The sequence below is a fragment of the Kogia breviceps genome, chromosome 12, assembly GCF_026419965.1.
Source record: "Kogia breviceps isolate mKogBre1 chromosome 12, mKogBre1 haplotype 1, whole genome shotgun sequence".
Taxonomy (NCBI): Eukaryota; Metazoa; Chordata; class Mammalia; order Artiodactyla; family Physeteridae; genus Kogia; species Kogia breviceps.
The window spans coordinates 163180-180295 of NC_081321.1; the positions used below are offsets into that span (position 1 = coordinate 163180).

At 51.8% G+C, this 17116-nt stretch overlaps 1 protein-coding gene across 1 annotated transcript; it reads right to left on the reverse strand.

Moving 5' to 3' along the window:
- Positions 1-7581: 7581 nt before the first annotated feature.
- On the reverse strand, positions 7582-16863 carry PEX26 (peroxisomal biogenesis factor 26). Its single transcript, XM_059081403.2, has 5 exons — positions 16291-16863; positions 15117-15257; positions 14375-14670; positions 12748-12894; positions 7582-10116 (listed from the first exon to the last, which is right to left on the reverse strand). Exons 1-5 carry the CDS (start codon positions 16503-16505, stop codon positions 10013-10015), a joined length of 903 nt encoding a protein of 300 aa, XP_058937386.1. The 5' UTR covers positions 16506-16863; the 3' UTR covers positions 7582-10012.
- Between the last annotated feature and the right edge of the window lie 253 nt (positions 16864-17116).

The following is a 17116-nucleotide window of genomic DNA, read 5'->3' on the forward strand; positions in this document are numbered from 1 at the left end:
GTAAAGGCACTTCTGTCTCCTCTCACGCTCTCCTCAGGCCCCGACCACCAATCCCAGGCCACTCCAGGCAAATCCATGGCTTTTCCGCAAGGTATTACCACATTGAGCTACTCTGGCCGGACGTACCGACTCCCCAAGTGTCCAAAGCACAGACACAGAGTCACTTTCCCGTCCCTTCCCGACAGGTGCCTATCTCCAGCCAGTAGAGAGTGAGAACACTTTATTTTATTTTATAGCAATTTTTTCTGCTGAGCACCCATTCCTATAGTTTCCTGTTTATACTATGAGTTTCTACAGGATGGGACACGGGTCTTAATCACCTTTGCACTTGAGAGTGTCTCAGACACCATGCTTTACCCATCGATACATACAGTGCTTAGTAAACTATGAGCTGAATTTTGTCTATCTTATAATGTAAGATCCTAAAAATTGAGAATCATGATTAAGCTAACTGCCAAGCACATGGTAAATGCTCAATAAAGGATGATGACTATTATCAACTATGTATTTCTCTCTCTTCCAAACTCCCAGAGTGTACATTTATCACTTCCGTTACATTTCTCACTTTCCACTTTGGATTCTTGGTATGTGTATGTGTGCATGTGTTTAAGTATTCCTACAAAACTGGTACGCCTTGAAGGCAGGGGTTGTTATTCATCTTGGTTCCCTCTCCCTCAAAAGTAGCTAGTCAAGTGCATCAAAGATGCTCAATAAACATTGCTGACTAAATTGATTTTTTGAGTTCTCTTTGTAAACCAGCAAATATGTTATGAGCAGGTTCTTAATGTCTTGGGATAAAAATGATAATGACAACAGTGGTAATTATGATGGCATTCAGCAGCCTTCATTATGGTAATTCACTGAACCTCATCATCTTTCCTTTTTATGGGGTGAAGGGTTGGAAGGAGACATGTCTACACCATAAATGCTGAATGTGACATCTTTTGGTTCCAGGGAGGTAAAAAGATGGGTAGCTTCCTGCCCCCTCCAGTTTATATATGAAGCCTTAACCCTCAGTGTGACTGTACTTGGAGATGGGGCCTTTAGGGAGGTAATTACGGTTAAATGCGGTAAGAAGGTGGCCATCTGCAAGCCAGGATGAGAGGCCTCACCAGAAACTGACCCTGCTGGACCTTGATCTGGGGCTACCTGTCTCCAGAACAGTGAGATGATAAGTTTCTGTTGTTTAAGCCACCTGGTGTGTGGTATTTTGTTACGGCAGCCCATTCAGACTCAGATAGTGAAAAAGACTCAGACCTGAGTCTAGTGGCCTGACCGTCCTTAAGAGTAAAAAACATCTACTTCTTTCTGGTTTTTAAGTCCTCTGTCTCACAATTATTTGATCTGTGGCAACCTGGACCCCACCTCTATCCTATGCCTTTCTCCCTGAGTAGAAGTTTGGAAAGGAGGAAGGACATGTGTCTTCAGTCTCTGTGATGGCTAATTTTATGTGTCAACTTGACTGGACCACGGGACACCCAGACATTCGGTCACACACTATTCTTGGTGTGTCTGTGAAGGTGTTTCTGAATGAGATGAACATTTGAATCAGTAGACTGAGGAAAGCAGATTGTCCTCCCCAGTGTGGGTGGGCCTCATCCAATCAGTTGAAGACTTGAATTAAACTAAAGAGCTGAGTAAAGGGACCAGCTGCCTGCCCGACCGTTGAGCTGAGACACTGGTCTTCTCCTGCCCCTGGACTGGAACTCAGCAGCTACTTTGGGTTTAGCTTGCAGACTCCAGATCTTGGGCTCCATGATCATGTGAGCCAATTCCTTATTTTCTCTCTCTCTCTCCGTGTGTGTGTGTGTGTGTGTGTGTGTGTGTGTGTGTGTGTCTCCATATATCCCATGGGTGCTCTCTCTATGGAGAACCCTAACACAGTCCCCCTTTTTATGCAGGTGGAAAAACTGAAGTCAAATTCAGGCTATTCAGAGAAGAGTGGCATTGCTCTAATAGCTTTAAAGTTCCCTGCTCCCTGTAGAGATTTTTAACATTCAGCCTCGAGGGCTTCCCTGGTGGAGCAGTGGTTAAGAATCCGCCTGCCAATGCAGGGGACACAGGTTCAAGCCCTGGTCCGGGAAGATCCCACATGCCGCAGAGCAACTAAGCCCGTGCGCCACAGCTACTGAGCCTGCGCTCTAGAGCCCGTGTGTCACAACTACTGAGCCCACGTGCCACAACCACTGAAGACCACGCGTCTAGAGCCCATGCTCTGCAACAAGAGAAGCCACTGCCATGAGGACTCCACACACTGCAACAGGGTAGCCCCTGCTCGCTGCAACTAGAGACAGCCCGTGTGAAGCAACGAAGATCCAACAGAGCCAAAAAATTAATTAATTAATTAAATTTTTTAAAAAAATCAGCCTCGAAAATAGGTGATTTAGACCCAACTGGGATCAAGAGTTTGTTCTGTTCTTATAAAAAGAGTGAAATAAATTAGCTTTTGCAATGATTACAAAAAAAAATCTGGGCTATTCATGAGAAAGCAACCTCCTGGTGTGATTTAGGCCTTGTAAAGAGATCACTCCACATCCACCAGACTCCAGAGACCATGTCATTTCTTCTGGCGTGGATTTTGTGCTATGGGGTCATATTCTCCAATACAATAATTATAGTGATGCCTGAAGTGTTGAGCCACACGCATCTGAGTAAGAGGTAAGATAATGCCTATCAATCCCCCAGGAGGAGAGTCAGTCTTTTGTTTTGTTTTAATATTTATTTTAGTTATGTATTTGGTTGCACCAGGTCTTAGTTGCAGCAGGCGGGCTCCTTCGTTGTGGCTCACTGGCTCCTTAGTTGTGGCATGTGCACTCTTAGCTGTGGCACGCGTGTGAGGTCTAGTTCCCCAACAAGGGCTCGAAGCCGGCCCCCTGCATTGGGAGCGCAGAGCCTTAGCCGCTGCGCCACCAGGGAAGCCCCCGGGGTCAGTCTTCACGATGTGTGTGTTCCTTACACATCCCGACTCTGAGCACTGTGTGTGTAAGACGCTGTGCTGGGTGCTTATCTCTTTTACTCCTCACAACAAGCCCCTGAACTTAACACTCTTATCACCCCCATTTTACAGGTGAAGAATCAGAAACTTAGCAGTGTTAGCTGTCATTCCTGATCACACGCTGGTAAGAGACAGAGATGGGGTTTGCACCCAGGGGGTCAGACTCCACGCTCAGTCATTGCCTCCAGACTGAGCCTCAGGTAGAGGCTTGTCCTCGAGCTCGGCTAGACTTGGAGGCCAAATGTCTAGCTGCTCCAAGGGGTGGGTGTTAAAGGTGGAGCTTACAACAGAGGGCGACGGGTGCCCAGAGGAAGAAGACCCAGTACTTCCCGGGCACCCACGCTGCTGGGGGACTCTGTTTCATAACCAGACTATCCAGATTTAGGCACCTGCCACATGGATTTAACTCCGGTGACCGCCTGTCGTAAGACCACTCGCATCTGAATACTGGACTCCCCACTTGTGTCTCAGGCGCTGCAGGGCGCTGGATGGGCAGTGGGCATCGATGGCCACAGGGTGCGGGTGCAGTGGTTCCCCTCTGAGGGCGGACGGCCGTGGCACCGAAATCTAGAGGAGCAAATGTGGAGCCACACGGCCCAGCCAACCCTTCTCCAAGGCGCGGCCCCTTCCAAAGCCAGCCGTGGAGGGTCTGGGTGGCCTTGTTTCAAGCTGGGGATGGCAGCATCGTCCTAATGGCCCCGATTCTCCTCTTGCTCCCCTCCTGCCAACTGGCTGATGTCAGAAGTGGGGCACTCCATGGCGTTGCCTTCCATCCCTGCTAAGCTCACCTCCCAGGGCGCAGCCCATTAGGCCAGCACCCGTCAGGCACAGAGAACTCAGCAGAAAGACAAGGCAGCCGGGACGGGAGTCCAAGTGCAGAGAACCCCGAGCTTGGCGAACTAAGAAAAACTCGTCTCCTTCACAAACCGGGGCAAACTGCTCACAGGCCAGGGGAAGCCCCCGCCCTCACCCAAGGCTCTGTTACCGATCCGGTGACCCAAGTTCTTCAGCTGTCAGCCCCTCAGGAAGCACCAAACGAGCTGCGCGGGGTAAAGCGGAACCACAGAAAAGGTCAGGCGGTCAGGTCAGGTCTTCTCTGAGGCTTCGGTGCTCCGCATGCGGCGGACTCTTCACTTGTTGGATCTCTCCCTCCTATCGGACACTGAAATGATTGCTGGCTTCTCTGCTTTCCAGATATTTCACATAATGCTGTGGGTAGCGCAGACATCCAGCCTTTCTGGGCCACACCCTGGCAGCATGTTAAAAGAGCTGGAAAACCGCTCTCACTGTTGCCATAAATCCGCTGCAGAAAACTATCCTAAGAAAATAACCCACAAGGAAAATAAGAGTGCCGTTTCATGGCCTCTGTACACACAGTCTGTTCAGAGCTGTTGCTCACATAAGCAAAATGTCAGCAAGATCTAGAATGGCCAGCACATCAGTAGGAAGGCTTACATGGCTGCTAAAATGGAGAACTGAGACGCCCAAGATTCGTCCACTTGGAACCTCCACTGTCACCTCATTTGCAGGTGTAATTAAGACCTCAAGATGAGATCACCTGGATTAGGGTGTTTCCTAAATTCGGCGACATTAAGAGACAGAAAAGCAGAAAACATGGAAACCGAGAAGGCGGCCACGTGAAGACAGAGGCAGAGACAGGAGGGATGCGGCCACAAGCCCGGGGACGCCGGAGCCCCAGGAGCTGGAAGAGGCGGGAAGGACCCTCCCCAGGGCTTCTGGAGAGAGACGCCATGACTGTGGGCTTCCAGCCTCCAGAGCTGTGAGACGATACGTTTCTGTTGTTTGAAGCCCCCCAGTTTGTGCTAATTTTGTCTCAGCAACCCCAGGAAACAAATACATATAGTAAAGAAGCAGCAATGCTGAAAACTGAAGAGATGATCATATTAAACGAAAAACGCAGAACTGGAAGTACTAGATAATATGTTTATGACAAACAATATGCATGTGTATCGAAGAGAAGATGGAGATGATGTTTCTATGGGTTTTTTAGTAAGGTTGTCTGAATGAACACATTTCACGTCTTACAAACACAATGAGTAACGTGGCCTGTTCACAGACCTGAAAGTAAAGTCCTGTCATCCCATGTGGCAGCAGAGCCAGGCTTGGACCCCAGCTATTTTTCACTCTGGTCAATTTGGTGTCAGAGTTTTGACCCCAGCAGTACTGGCTCACAGATCCATCTCTAAAATTCGAGTGCCCACCTGCACCCTTTTCCCTGTCGTGAACTCTCCCCGCCTCTGAGACAGAGTCACCCCCTCAGACCACAACCCCCAGCCTTTGTCTTTACCAAATATTCTCTCACAGACCCCACCCTCCTCCTCTCACAGGCCAGAAGTAAAGGTGAGGCAGAGAGCGTGTCACTTCTTGGCCTAGTCCTGATTATGTTAAACAGCGGAGAGAAAGCGTTGATTTGCATTTGCCTGTGCAACTGGACACAGATCCGTAGTGGGCCATTAATCTTCCTTAATCCAACTAAATGTGCCCATATGGAAAGTCAGTGTCTATGTAACCTATTTCATGCACCTGTTTCAAATACTTTAAACCTATTTTATCAAAAAGACTTAACCATCCTATTTTATAATAGTAAATATTTTGTAGTGTTTTAAATACTCCATCCCATGTAGTATGTATCACTTAATACTTTTCAAAGTTTTTTTAGTGGACTTTTGCTCGTATGACACAAATGTATCATAAAGAAAATAAGGCAGAAAAATTTTATCCCCATCATTAAGGTGAGAAAATTGAGACCTAAAGATTAAGCGCTTTTTGCAAAGTTATAGAGCAATTCAGCAGCAGAGCTAGAACCCAGACCAGCAAAAGTACACATTATAGTAACCTATATTCCTCAAAATCATGCCACTTCTTTGAAAAATAAAAAAGGAATAAAACAGTGTGTATAATATAGTTATTTTTATTTAAAAAGAGAAAATGGGATCGATATCCAAATTTTAAAAAATTTATGTACAAAGAAACTCTAGAAGAAGAAATAAAAAACCAACAGCCTGTGAGGTCAGAGATGGGGGTGGAGACCAGACAGAGCAGAGCTGCCGGCACAGCCAGCCCAAGAAACAGAAAGGGCAGAGTCAGAGCCCTCCGAGGCAGCAAGGAGCCAAGGAAGGGACTACGCTGTTGTATGTGGAAAACAAGCCTCTTAGCATAAAAGCATCAGTGCTTTCCTCCAGAACTTAATGCAGCTCTGACGGCAAGGCTGCTGGTTACCTTCTAAGGACTGTACACTTTGGTTTTCTGCCTAAGGAATCTCTCCACAGCAATAATGCTGGTGCTACTGTTAAAGTGACTTTTCTCTATGCTGACACACTTCTGCAACAATCCTTTCGTTTTTCAACCAAGTCTCCAAATGTTACCTGATGCCTGTCAGTCCCCATCTCGGATGGTAGAAAAAGTGACAAGGGGATGTGAAAAGTTTCAAAGAGGTGCTTGCAAAAGAGGAGCTGGGGAACAGTGGACCCGAAAGAGCCCCGATTGAAAAGTGGAGTGTCCGGAGTGTGAGAGGCGGCTCTCGGCTCCCCTGTGGCCGAGGCAGTTACCAGGCAGACAGCAGAGGTGTGACCCCCACCTGCTAATCTCAGACTCGGGCTTAGGAGAGGGTGGAGAGGCTTCCCCACATTCAGGAGAAAGGGTACGGGCTTTATACTGTGCGCCTATCACACGACGGAATACAGAGCGCTGGTAAGAGTGAGGCAGCTCTACACCAGCTGATACAGAACAAACATCCAGGATTAATTAAGTTTTAAAAAAACTGTGGCACGTGTGTGTAGGATGCCATCCTCTGCAGAGAGAAGAGCAGCTTAGTGTCAGAGGTTAGCTGTGGAAGGACATGGATGGTGGCGGTCGCAGGCTGGGGCAGGAGGCTGGGGAAGGAAAGACGCTCTTTTTCACAAACACCCTCTTGTGACTTCTGAATTCTGTATTATACACGTAAACCTCAAATAGTTTTTAAACAGTCCAGACACGCACATGTGCAAACACACCCACGGCGTCACCTGCACAAAGCCACGAAATACGCCCTCGGCCCCTCGGACCCCCCTTCTGGAAGCAGAACCCTGCGTCCTCCCCTCCACTGCTCCCCACCCCCAACCGGTGGCCGCCCACCGCAGCCCAAGCCCTCGTCACCTCACCCCATCTCCCGAGCAGCCCCTCAGCCACAGAACCCACGTCGTATCCTCTCAGAACCTGCAGGACCAGCCCACTCGCTCGGGCCGAGGTACCTTCCAGACACAGCTGCACGCTGACAGCGAGCTTTGGCGGCTGATCTTTGGGCACGTGCAGCGAGGGGACGCTGGGTGGAGACCCTGGTCTCACGCAGGCCGTCACCTGGGGGCTCACTTCACCCTGAGGTCCCCACTTCCTTAACTCACAAAGAAGGGGCTATAAGAGGTGGTCTTTCCAGATTTCATGACTGCAGACCCCACTATATGGGCCGTTTCTCTGGGCCAGACGTGTGCCGGGTGCTGGCGAGCGCTGGCCCACAGAAACATTCAATCTCCGTGCAAGATTAAACATTGTGGGAGCCCCCCCAAAAAAGTGAAAAGAAACAGGTGAAATTCATTTCAGTAATAGATTTTATTTAGCCCAATATACCCAAAAGATTGTCATTTTAACATGCAATCAATATAAAAATTATAGAGCTTCCACCTTTGTAGTTCTATGTGTTTGAGATCGGCGTGTATTTTACATTTACAGAACATCTCCATATGGAGATGGACCAGCCACACTTCACGGGCTCAAAGGCCATCTGCAGCTAACAGCGACCTCACTGGTCACCACAGGCGCTCGTGTGACAAGGCAGCTCTCCCTTCGCTTCAGACCTCGTCAAGCCCACAGCCCAGGAGCAGCCGGGGCAGCAGCTGCATCGCAGAAAAGGCCCGAGCCACCCAAGCAGCAGGTCCGCGTGCCTGTCCGCCTAGGAGGGCTGGATGCCAAACAAGGCTGCGGAGCTCAACACAGACAGGAGCAGAGACTCGCAAGGCCTAGAGCAGGGCCACATGGGGGCTTCCGGGGTGAGAGAAGAGGCTGGAAAGTCGGGGCTTCCACAACACAAACCCACACACGCACCTGTGGCAGAGGCCTCCTATCATGTCAGATACATCTGCTTATTCTTTTAAATGGCCCTGAACACCTGCTAACCCCCGGCCTTCGGCCAGGCAACGGGAACAGAGCTACCTCTCATGGGAGTTCCTACCCGGAGCAGGAGATGTGCTAACACCGCACTAGAGGCTCATTTACTCACCCAAGTCCCTGTGAAGGAAGAACCAACTTACAGATGCGGTTAGATCACTTCCTGACAGTCACACAGCCCGCGAGTGGGAGGTCAGGGATCTACCCTCGACTCAGCACCGTGAAGAGCCACACTCCCCGGTTTCAGGGAGGCCGGCGAATCCCACACTCACAAGGCCGCGGGGTCACCACCACAGAAAGCACGCGCAACAGGGGCCTGGGGCAGGGGACACCAGGAAAGGGTGCACAGAGGCAACCCCCGGGGAAGTCTGGAGGTTTGAAAGGGCTCACCAGGCAACAGGGGGGCTGGGCCTGCAGAGGGCCCGGCAGGTGCAAAAGGCACAGAGGTGTGAGGGGGGCAGTGCTCAGAGAACTAAGCTGGTGGGGGCTGGGCCGGCTCAGAGGCCTCACATGAGTTGGGGTGTCCGCCAAAGCCAGCGCCCAAGGGCCCTACATTCCGCAAAAACCTGGCCTTTACCCTTGGGCCGGGGGAAGCCATTAAAGAGTTTTATCCAGGGTGTCGACAGGACCAGATTTTAAAAATCATCCTGAAGGAGAGAGAGCAAAGCTCAGTCGCCTCCCTTCCTCTCCGCAGGGTTCTGAACTCTTAGCTGCGGTGGACCAACTCTAGGACTCACCTCCCAGGCCTTCCACCACCCGCCAGCATGTCCTCACATGGAAACAGGTAGGATTCTTGTGGCCACTGACAGGAAGCACTGAAACATTTCAGCTGTTCAACCCCTAGGCCCCAGTGTCTCCTCCCCGCACAGGAATAAAATTGTTCGCTGCCTACAGAGCCTCCCTCCACCCAGCCCCCTCCATACATGCTTCCAGCTCACTTGGCTACCCCGCTCCATTTTCAGCTCATCAGCCTTTGAGACTGGCCTACTTTTCAAGGTCACAGAAGCAGAAACACTTGTGTGTTATACCAACAGCAGAATATAACTAGAATAACGGGGCATAGGAAGGGGGGAACCGGCAAAGGTGTGTACCAAGGAGGCAAGGATGCAGGCAGAACCTGGGAGACAGCCATCGGACAAAGCGCAACTGCCGCACGGCAGGGGAAGGAGTTGACAGGAGGGAGAGAGGGCAGAGACACGGGTGTAACAGAGCCCCACCTGGCCACTGACAACCTGGAAAACTGAGCTGAAGCCCAGGAGGCAGCAGGCCAGATCCCCTTACCCAGTGAGAAGTGCACCGGGGGCTCAGGCTCAGGAAGCCATGCCTGCTCTGAGCAGAGAGTGGGCCCGCTGTACACCTCGGGGAGGGGTAGTGATAATCCAGCCCGGACTGTGGAGCCCCCACCCTGCCAGGGGGAGGGCCTGCGCTGGGGGCGACCTTCAGAGGTAAGTGTTCCAAGCAAGTGAAAGGCCAAGGTCCCTCCACCAGCACCTTGTTCTGAACTTCCAGCTTCATGAACACCCTGGCCTGAAAAATCAAACCCCTGCCTTTGCAGGAAGACGAAATGTTTCAAGGACAAAGCACTCTCCCTTCCCGAACCCCTCCTGTGCAAGGGGCCTCCGCAGGGCTGTGCATCTTGTTTCCACACCACCTGCCAAGCTGGCCAAAGTGGGGCACAAAGGGGAGGGCATTCAGGCAGCAAGATACAGTGCCTGGGCCAGGTCAGCTCCTCCTAGAATGAGGCTGGCCGCACCGTCAGGGCCCATCCAGCTGCAAGAAACAGGCTGCCGTGGACGACTGGCTCTGCTTGTCCGGCAGCCTTGGGGACGAGGGCGTCAAGGTGAGCAGGAAGACCACTCAGTCGTGGACGGGAAGCCGGCAGAGAGGAGAAGTCACGGCCTTGCGGATCCGATGGAAGATCTGAGCCAGGTTGTAGAGGAAGGGCAGGGAAGTGGGAGAAGCTGCAGGGAGAGGTGAGTCAGTGGGCCCTACCCACCCAAACTCTCCGACCCGGGAGCGACCCACGCTGGCGCCCCTCCTCCCCTCCCAACAGTACAGAAGTTCCCTTTCTCCAGGATATAGACTCCGGGATGTATTTTCTTCACTTGGATTACAGTGACCTTCAGCTTGCTCAGAAAAAGATCCACATTTATTATGTTTTAATCTAACTTTTTAATATATAAAAAACTGGTAACGGTGGCTCCCTCTGGGGAGAGGAATTTGGGAAGAGACTTTTCACTACGTTCCTTTTTGTATCTTTTAAATTTGGAGCCAAGTGACAGTATTACCTATTTTTATCATAAGTTAATTATATTGAAAATAAAAGTAAAATCCACCTCTTTTGAATGAGAGCTGAGTTGGCTGTTTGTTTTGGTTTGTTTATCCTTATTTGAATTACTGATTTTTAATTGATTTTTTTTTTTTCTTTCTTAAAAAGAAATATGTTACTGGAACTTCCCTAGCAGTCTGGTGGTTAAGACTCCACACTTCCAATGCAGAGGGCGCAGGTTCAATCCCTGGTCGGGGAGCTAAGATCCCGCACGCCACAAGGCGTGGCCAAAAAAAAAAAAAATGTTACTTTTAAGAAAGCTATTATAGGGCTTCCCTGGTGGCGCAGTGGTTGAGAGCCCGCCTGCCGATGCAGGGGACGCGGGTTCGTGCCCCGGTCCGGGAGGATCCCACGTGCCGCGGAGCGGCTGGGCCCGTGAGCCATGGCCGCTGAGCCTGCGCGTCCGGAGCCTGCGCTCCGCAACGGGAGAGGCCACAACAGTGAGAGGCCCGCGAACCACAAAAACAAAAAAAAAACAAAACAAAGAAAGCTATTATAGTCCACCCTCTTTACATCCTCTCTGCCGAGGTGTAACTGCAGCCCAGCCCTGGGTTCTAGCCACCTCTGCACTGAGTCAAGACCGTCTTGAGGGTGGGAGCACAGTCAGGGCTCCCTGATGGAAGGAGCTCAAATGGCCCCTTGCTGTACCCACTCCGGAGACCAGGGTTCATGAGGCTGAAGGACTCGTAAGAACCACAAGAAAGTTTCTAAGTTTCAGTGAGTCTCTGGAAGCAAGTAGAAGGTCCGATGGCGGACAGGAACGAACACAAACTCTCCTCAGGCTCCCCGAGGGCTAACAGAGCTGTTCCCAGGGAGCTCCTGCTCCGTGCTCAGCCAAGGGGTCAAAGGGACAACCTCAGCTGTGCAGAAACGGCTCCTGAACAAGAAAAAGGGAAGCGGGGGACACGGGCAAGATCTAAGGCTAAATCCAGAACAACAGACACACATTTGTGTGACTCTGGAGTCATCACTTCTCTCTCTGGTTCTTAGGTTTCTCAAACAAAAACGAAAGAAAAAGAAAAAGAAAATGAAGGGACTGAAACAAGGGTTTCCAGTTTTCCTTTCAGTTTTGAAAGTTACATCATCCTAAATCTAAATTCCTAAGTAGAGATTAGGTCACACCTCACACAGAGCAACACACAGGACAGCCCACGAGTGGGCGCCTCACCGTTGGCCCAGCGCTTACAGGTCTGAGGACCTAACCCTCAGAAACGAGCACGGCAGGAAACGGAGTCAGAAATCGTCACAATGGCCAACGATAGGGCATTTTAAAATCCATTATGGAAGTTCCTGTAATGTGAAGTATTCTTTAGCCAGGTACAGCTTTAAACGCATTTTTTTTTTTTTGGCTGCGCTTCAGTATCTTAGTTCCCTGACCAGGGATCCAAACCGGGCCCTCGGCAGTAAAAGTGCAGAGTCCCAACCAGTGGACACCAGGGAAGTCACTAAAGCCATGTTCTAAAGAATACGTGTAGGAGGATGGGCAATTGGAAGAAGGTACTTCCAGTTATAAGAGAAATAAGTATTAGGAATGTAACGTACAACATGATAAATATAATTAACACTGCTGTGTGTTAGATACAGAAGGTAAGAGAGTAAGTCCTAAGAGTTCTCATCACAAGGAAAAAATTTTTTTCTATTTTAAAATTATTTATTTATATGAAATGATAAAGGTTCACTAGACAGAGTGTGGCAGTCATTTCCTGATGTATGTGAGTCAAATCATTATGCTACGCACCTTAAACTTACCCAGTGCTCTACGTCAATTATAACTCAATCAAACGAAAAGAAAAAAAAAAGAATACTTAATGACACGGAAAATTGCATCTATATCCAGAGAAAAACTAAGTATAACCATTACAGTAGCAGACTTACGGGTGATTTCTGTTTTCTCCTCTATACTTTTCTCTATTTTCCATATTCTCTAGAATAGTATAATTTTTTTCTATTGTAATCGTGTTTCTACAATTTAATATGTTTTAAATTAACATAAATTTTTTACACATTATGATGAAGTTTTTCTTTTTGAACTCTGAGGCTCTCCTCAGAGTTCAGCCCTGGACGTTCAGGGTCAACAGGGCAGAGTGGACTTTCTCCAGGGCTGGTCTCTGCTCCTAGGTAGGCTGGGCTGGCTCCTGCTCGGGTCCACCAACTCCTCCTTGTGGAAGAGACCAGGGAAAACCGCCACCCCCAGGAGGGCTCCCAAGGCCCAGCCCCTGTCAACTGCCCCATCCCGGGGAGAGCGGGAGGCGTCTTCACTCACCGGGGTCAAACCTCACCACCAAGAGGCAGAGGAGCAAGGCAGCCAGGAGGCTCCTTCTGAAGGGCGGGGCAAAGAAGTGCCTCACTGCAGAGTCCCAGAGCCGGCGAAGCCACGTCAGTAGTGACAGGAACTTGTGGGAGGAGGAGCCTGGCCGGGAGACGGAGCATAGCTTCAGGGTAAGAACCAGCTTCCCTGACTCTGAGCTTTGAGCTTGACTATAAAAGCCGAGCAAAAGGGTAACAAGACTGGTTTTCTCATGCAGTTCATAAAGTGGTTCTAAAGGAAGTGCCAAAAGCTCCAAAGATGCTTTAAGGACAGACTAAATCACCAGAATACCATCTCCTTACGAGAGGACTTTGACAGAAATGTCTACTCAGCTTGGGAAACCTTGCACATCTGGTGCTTCTTTAATAGCCTGACTACAGCATTTTGGCCTGAGACGTATGCACAGAGTTACACAGAGCAATAGTTCCTGATGATCAATGAATGCAGAAAACAAAGGGCACCTAATAGGCACAGTGAAGAATTCCAGTCTTGGTCCATGAGTACAAACATGAACACTACCTCCCAGCCCTGACAGAACACCCTGAACTCCTCCTCCGCAGGCAGTGGACAGGCAGGGGGTCTGGGGAGTCACGTGTAGTCCCTGAAGCCAACAACCTGTTCGCAAAGAAGTGACCCTAACTCAGCAGGTCTATGCTCACAAAGAAAGCACACAGAGAAAAACACTTTGGAAACAGGACTACAATCTGCTAACGGGCCTTTCAGTAAAATGGATTAGGCCTATTCTACGTGTTACCAACAGAAAAAGCAAGAATCAGTGGGTTAAAAACTACCAGAAGGAAATGTTAAACTCAGCCTCAGGAAGAACTTCCTTACAGAACTGTCCCCAGCTGCATCAGGAGACAGGGACTTTTCTGTCCTTGAAAGTATTCATGTACAGACTAGACGATCGCTCGAGGAAAAGGTGATGAAGAGGCTTCAGGGACCGGGGAAGAGTCTGGAGTAGAGGGCCTTTAAGTCCACCCCCCGCATCCCGGCCCGTGCAGGCGCGCTTGCAGCTGCTCGCCAGGTGCACGGTGCTGGGTCTTGAAGTGGTTTCCACCGTGTGTAAAGCTGCCCTCTACCGGGCAGAAGCGGGCCGGCCCTGAAACGGGGCAGACGTCAATCCCCGAAGAAGACCCTGAGCGAGAGGTCTGCTAAGGGAAGGCAGACAGGAGGCAGGGCAGGGGCCCAAACTGAATCCCGAAAGTTGAGCTAACAAGTTACCATGTCGGCTGTTCATTCTCTTCTGGCTATCCCCAACTACACCTCAGCGGGGTCTGCGTTTGGGCCAGCATTTAAAGGAGTAACATCCCACCCAGGCCAGCACCGTGGAGGCAGATCTAACAACAGGACCCCAAAGAGAAGGTGGCTGCCAGGAGACAAAAGCCAAGGTTCTGTCTGAGAACTGCACCACCCGCCTTCCACTGCCAACTTCAGAGGGGCTGGGCTGGGCTCTCTAAGCACCTCAACAGGTTTCTTATTCTGTGATCTGAAAGTTATTCATACAAAGAACTGCTCCAAGGCTCAGGAGAAAGCCCATTACCCCACTGTATAGAGGCCCAAAAGAAGGATAACGTCTCACCTTCCTGGTTTAGCTTCTGGGTCCCCTCGGAGTCGGACTGCCCGTGTCTCTGCTGTTGCCTCGCCGTGCTAATGGCCTGAAGTGCGTCCAGCCGCCGCTCCTCACTGAACGCTGCAGAGCCCGCCACCAGCTCTTCAGCCTCCGACAAGTGGCCCAGAGGAAGCAGCACCCGCTGCAGGTGAAGTTCCGCTAAGGCTCTGTACTCTGGAAGGCCCTGGTTGTCAGCGTCTTGGAGCCAAGCCCAGACCGTATCCAGCACAGCTCCAGGCTCTCGCATCTTGCTGTATAAAAGAACACTGCAGCCCCAAATAATCCAACCCCGAAAAGAGAGCAGTCAGTTCTTCGCCGGTTGTTAATTTCTCATAACCACCACACTCCTCCTACCCAGCCCGGTCCCCAGCCCTCCAGCCCTTCCCTACGGGATGCTGACACGGTAAGAACCAGGAGTTCTTAGGAAAAGCAAGGCGCTCTCTCAGCTCTCACACACCCCACTTCTGCCACCCCACTCCTCGTCTCCTATTCCTTCCTCTTTTCCCTACCCCCTTCCTAAATTCCTCCTTCCACATCTTTTATCGCTATGTTCTGAAGTCGTGGGCTGCGGGACAGGGAAAGAATCAAATCTGTAGAGAAATGGTATGGAAGGGAAAAGAGAAGATATCAGGGCTGCATCGGCAGAGAACAGGAAAAGCCTCTTGCTCCTGCACTGACCCAGTGGGGAAGCAATAAGGACCTAAGGACCTACCACAGCTCCAGGACTTTGGGGGGCAGCTTCTCAGGAACCTGGTAACACTGAAGAACCCAGGACAGCACTTCCCGCCACCGATCCATCTCTGCCAGCGCCTGGATCCCCACAACACACAGAGAGCATTTCACCTCCAAGCAGCTGTCCGCAGAAAAGCCAATTCAAGTCCAGAAGTGGTTCCCCTGCATTGCCATCCCCACCTCCACCCCGAGACTGTTCTTCGCCAGCTCCCAGCTCAGCAGCCATCACTTCTATCCTCGCCACTGACATTCCAGTGGGCCTCACAATAACCGTCACTCTCAGGGGCCCCAACACAAGAGAAAACTGCCCTCTTCCCAGGAGCTAAAAGTTCCTGGAAACCTAGAGGCAAATCGGCTGCTGCCCAACACACATCCCTGTATCCAGGTAAATTCAGGGTTAGCAAACAGGAAGGGTTCATTTACTCCGAGGGGAAAAAGTCAAAGGGCAGCACAAATGTGTGGGTGAAAAGAGAGCTGGAGCTAAGAGTTTGCTTAGTGAAGAAAGGCTCAGGGGCAAGGTCTCCGCCTGAGGGCAGCAGCCAGAGTCACAGCCTCCAGCATTTACTGCAACAAGCCTTCACCGACCCCTCAACACACAGCCAGGTCTCCCCAGTTCATTCATCCTCCTCTGGGGACTCTACCCCCTCCCTACTGTGGCCTCATCCAACTCTACAACCCACAGAGAAATGATGCCCTCAGCTACCGGAGAGGCTAGCAGCATCAGAAAGAGCAAGGCAGGACCAAGATTTCGATTCTTTGATACGATCCTTCAACAGGACCAGAACACATCCACTTATCAGCCAAGGTGAGAAGGCTCGGGGGAGGGGGTGCGCCTAGGAGAGGACTTCGCCACCTGCTTACTGAAGTGATTTAACAACTCAATTCTATCTTCCCGTCAGACAGTCTACCCTGGAACAGGGAGAAAGAACTGGCTGTGGGTCCCCCTAAGCCCGTTACACTACTCGACCGCTTGCTCCTCACTGGGCAGGGCCTCGTTCTCTCCTCGGAGAACCTGCACAAGGTGAGCCGCTGCCTCCAGAGAGTCACAGCAAGAAAAGAAGGCGTAAGGCTCGCGTGAGCGACCGGACCGCAGGAGTGCAGGGGTCTGGAGCCCCTCCCACCGACCCCGGAGGCGAACCGATCCCAGCACGTACGCGCCCGCCGGCTCCTCGGCCAGGCCCTGCCAGGCGCGTTCGCAGGTGCGCAGCGCCGCGCGGAAGTCCAGGTGCACCACTAGCAGGTCGGCCGCCTCCTCCAGCAGAAGCGCTGCCGCCGACGGCGCCGGAGCGGCGCGCACGGGTTCGCTGCTCCGCAGGGGCCCCCCGAGCCCCCTCATGGGGGCTGCGGAAGGCGCGGGGTCACTCCTCATGGGCGAGCGCCAGGCCGCCGCCCTCTGGGGGCTGCGGGGTGCCCGATGCGGCCTGGGGAGGAAGGAGAGTACTCACAGCCTGGCCCACAAGCCTCCCCGAGGCCGCACCCCGAGAAGGAAAGTGGGGCGCGGCTGGGCTCTCCTGTGGTTCCGGCGCGGGACAGCCTGGAGCCCTCGGATTTGCGGAGCAATGCGTCCTTGGACACCCGGCCCCACGACAAGGACTGGGACCCCCCGCGGAGGGCCACTCCCTGGTTTGTCTAGCTGCAGGGCCGCCACCACTAGCGCGAGAACTCAGGCTCCGACATCGCTGCGCGCGCAGCCCCCGCACACGCTCGGGCCTCGGCGGCGCGAAGGCATTCTGGGAGTTGTAGTCCGGCTCCTGAAGCGGCCTCCCTCCCGGCGCAGCTGGGAACTGCGGACTACAAGCCCCGGCATGCCGCGTCCCGGAAGTCGTGGCAGCTGGAGGAAGCCCAGCGACGGAAGCCGCGGGCTGTGGGAGGTGAGGCCCAACGGGGTGCGGGCGGAGGCGCGGGTCTCTGGCACCTGCAGTGGGGACGCAGCTCAGGCGGCGGGCGGGGAAGGGCGTCTGTGTGCCGCCCAGCTCCCGG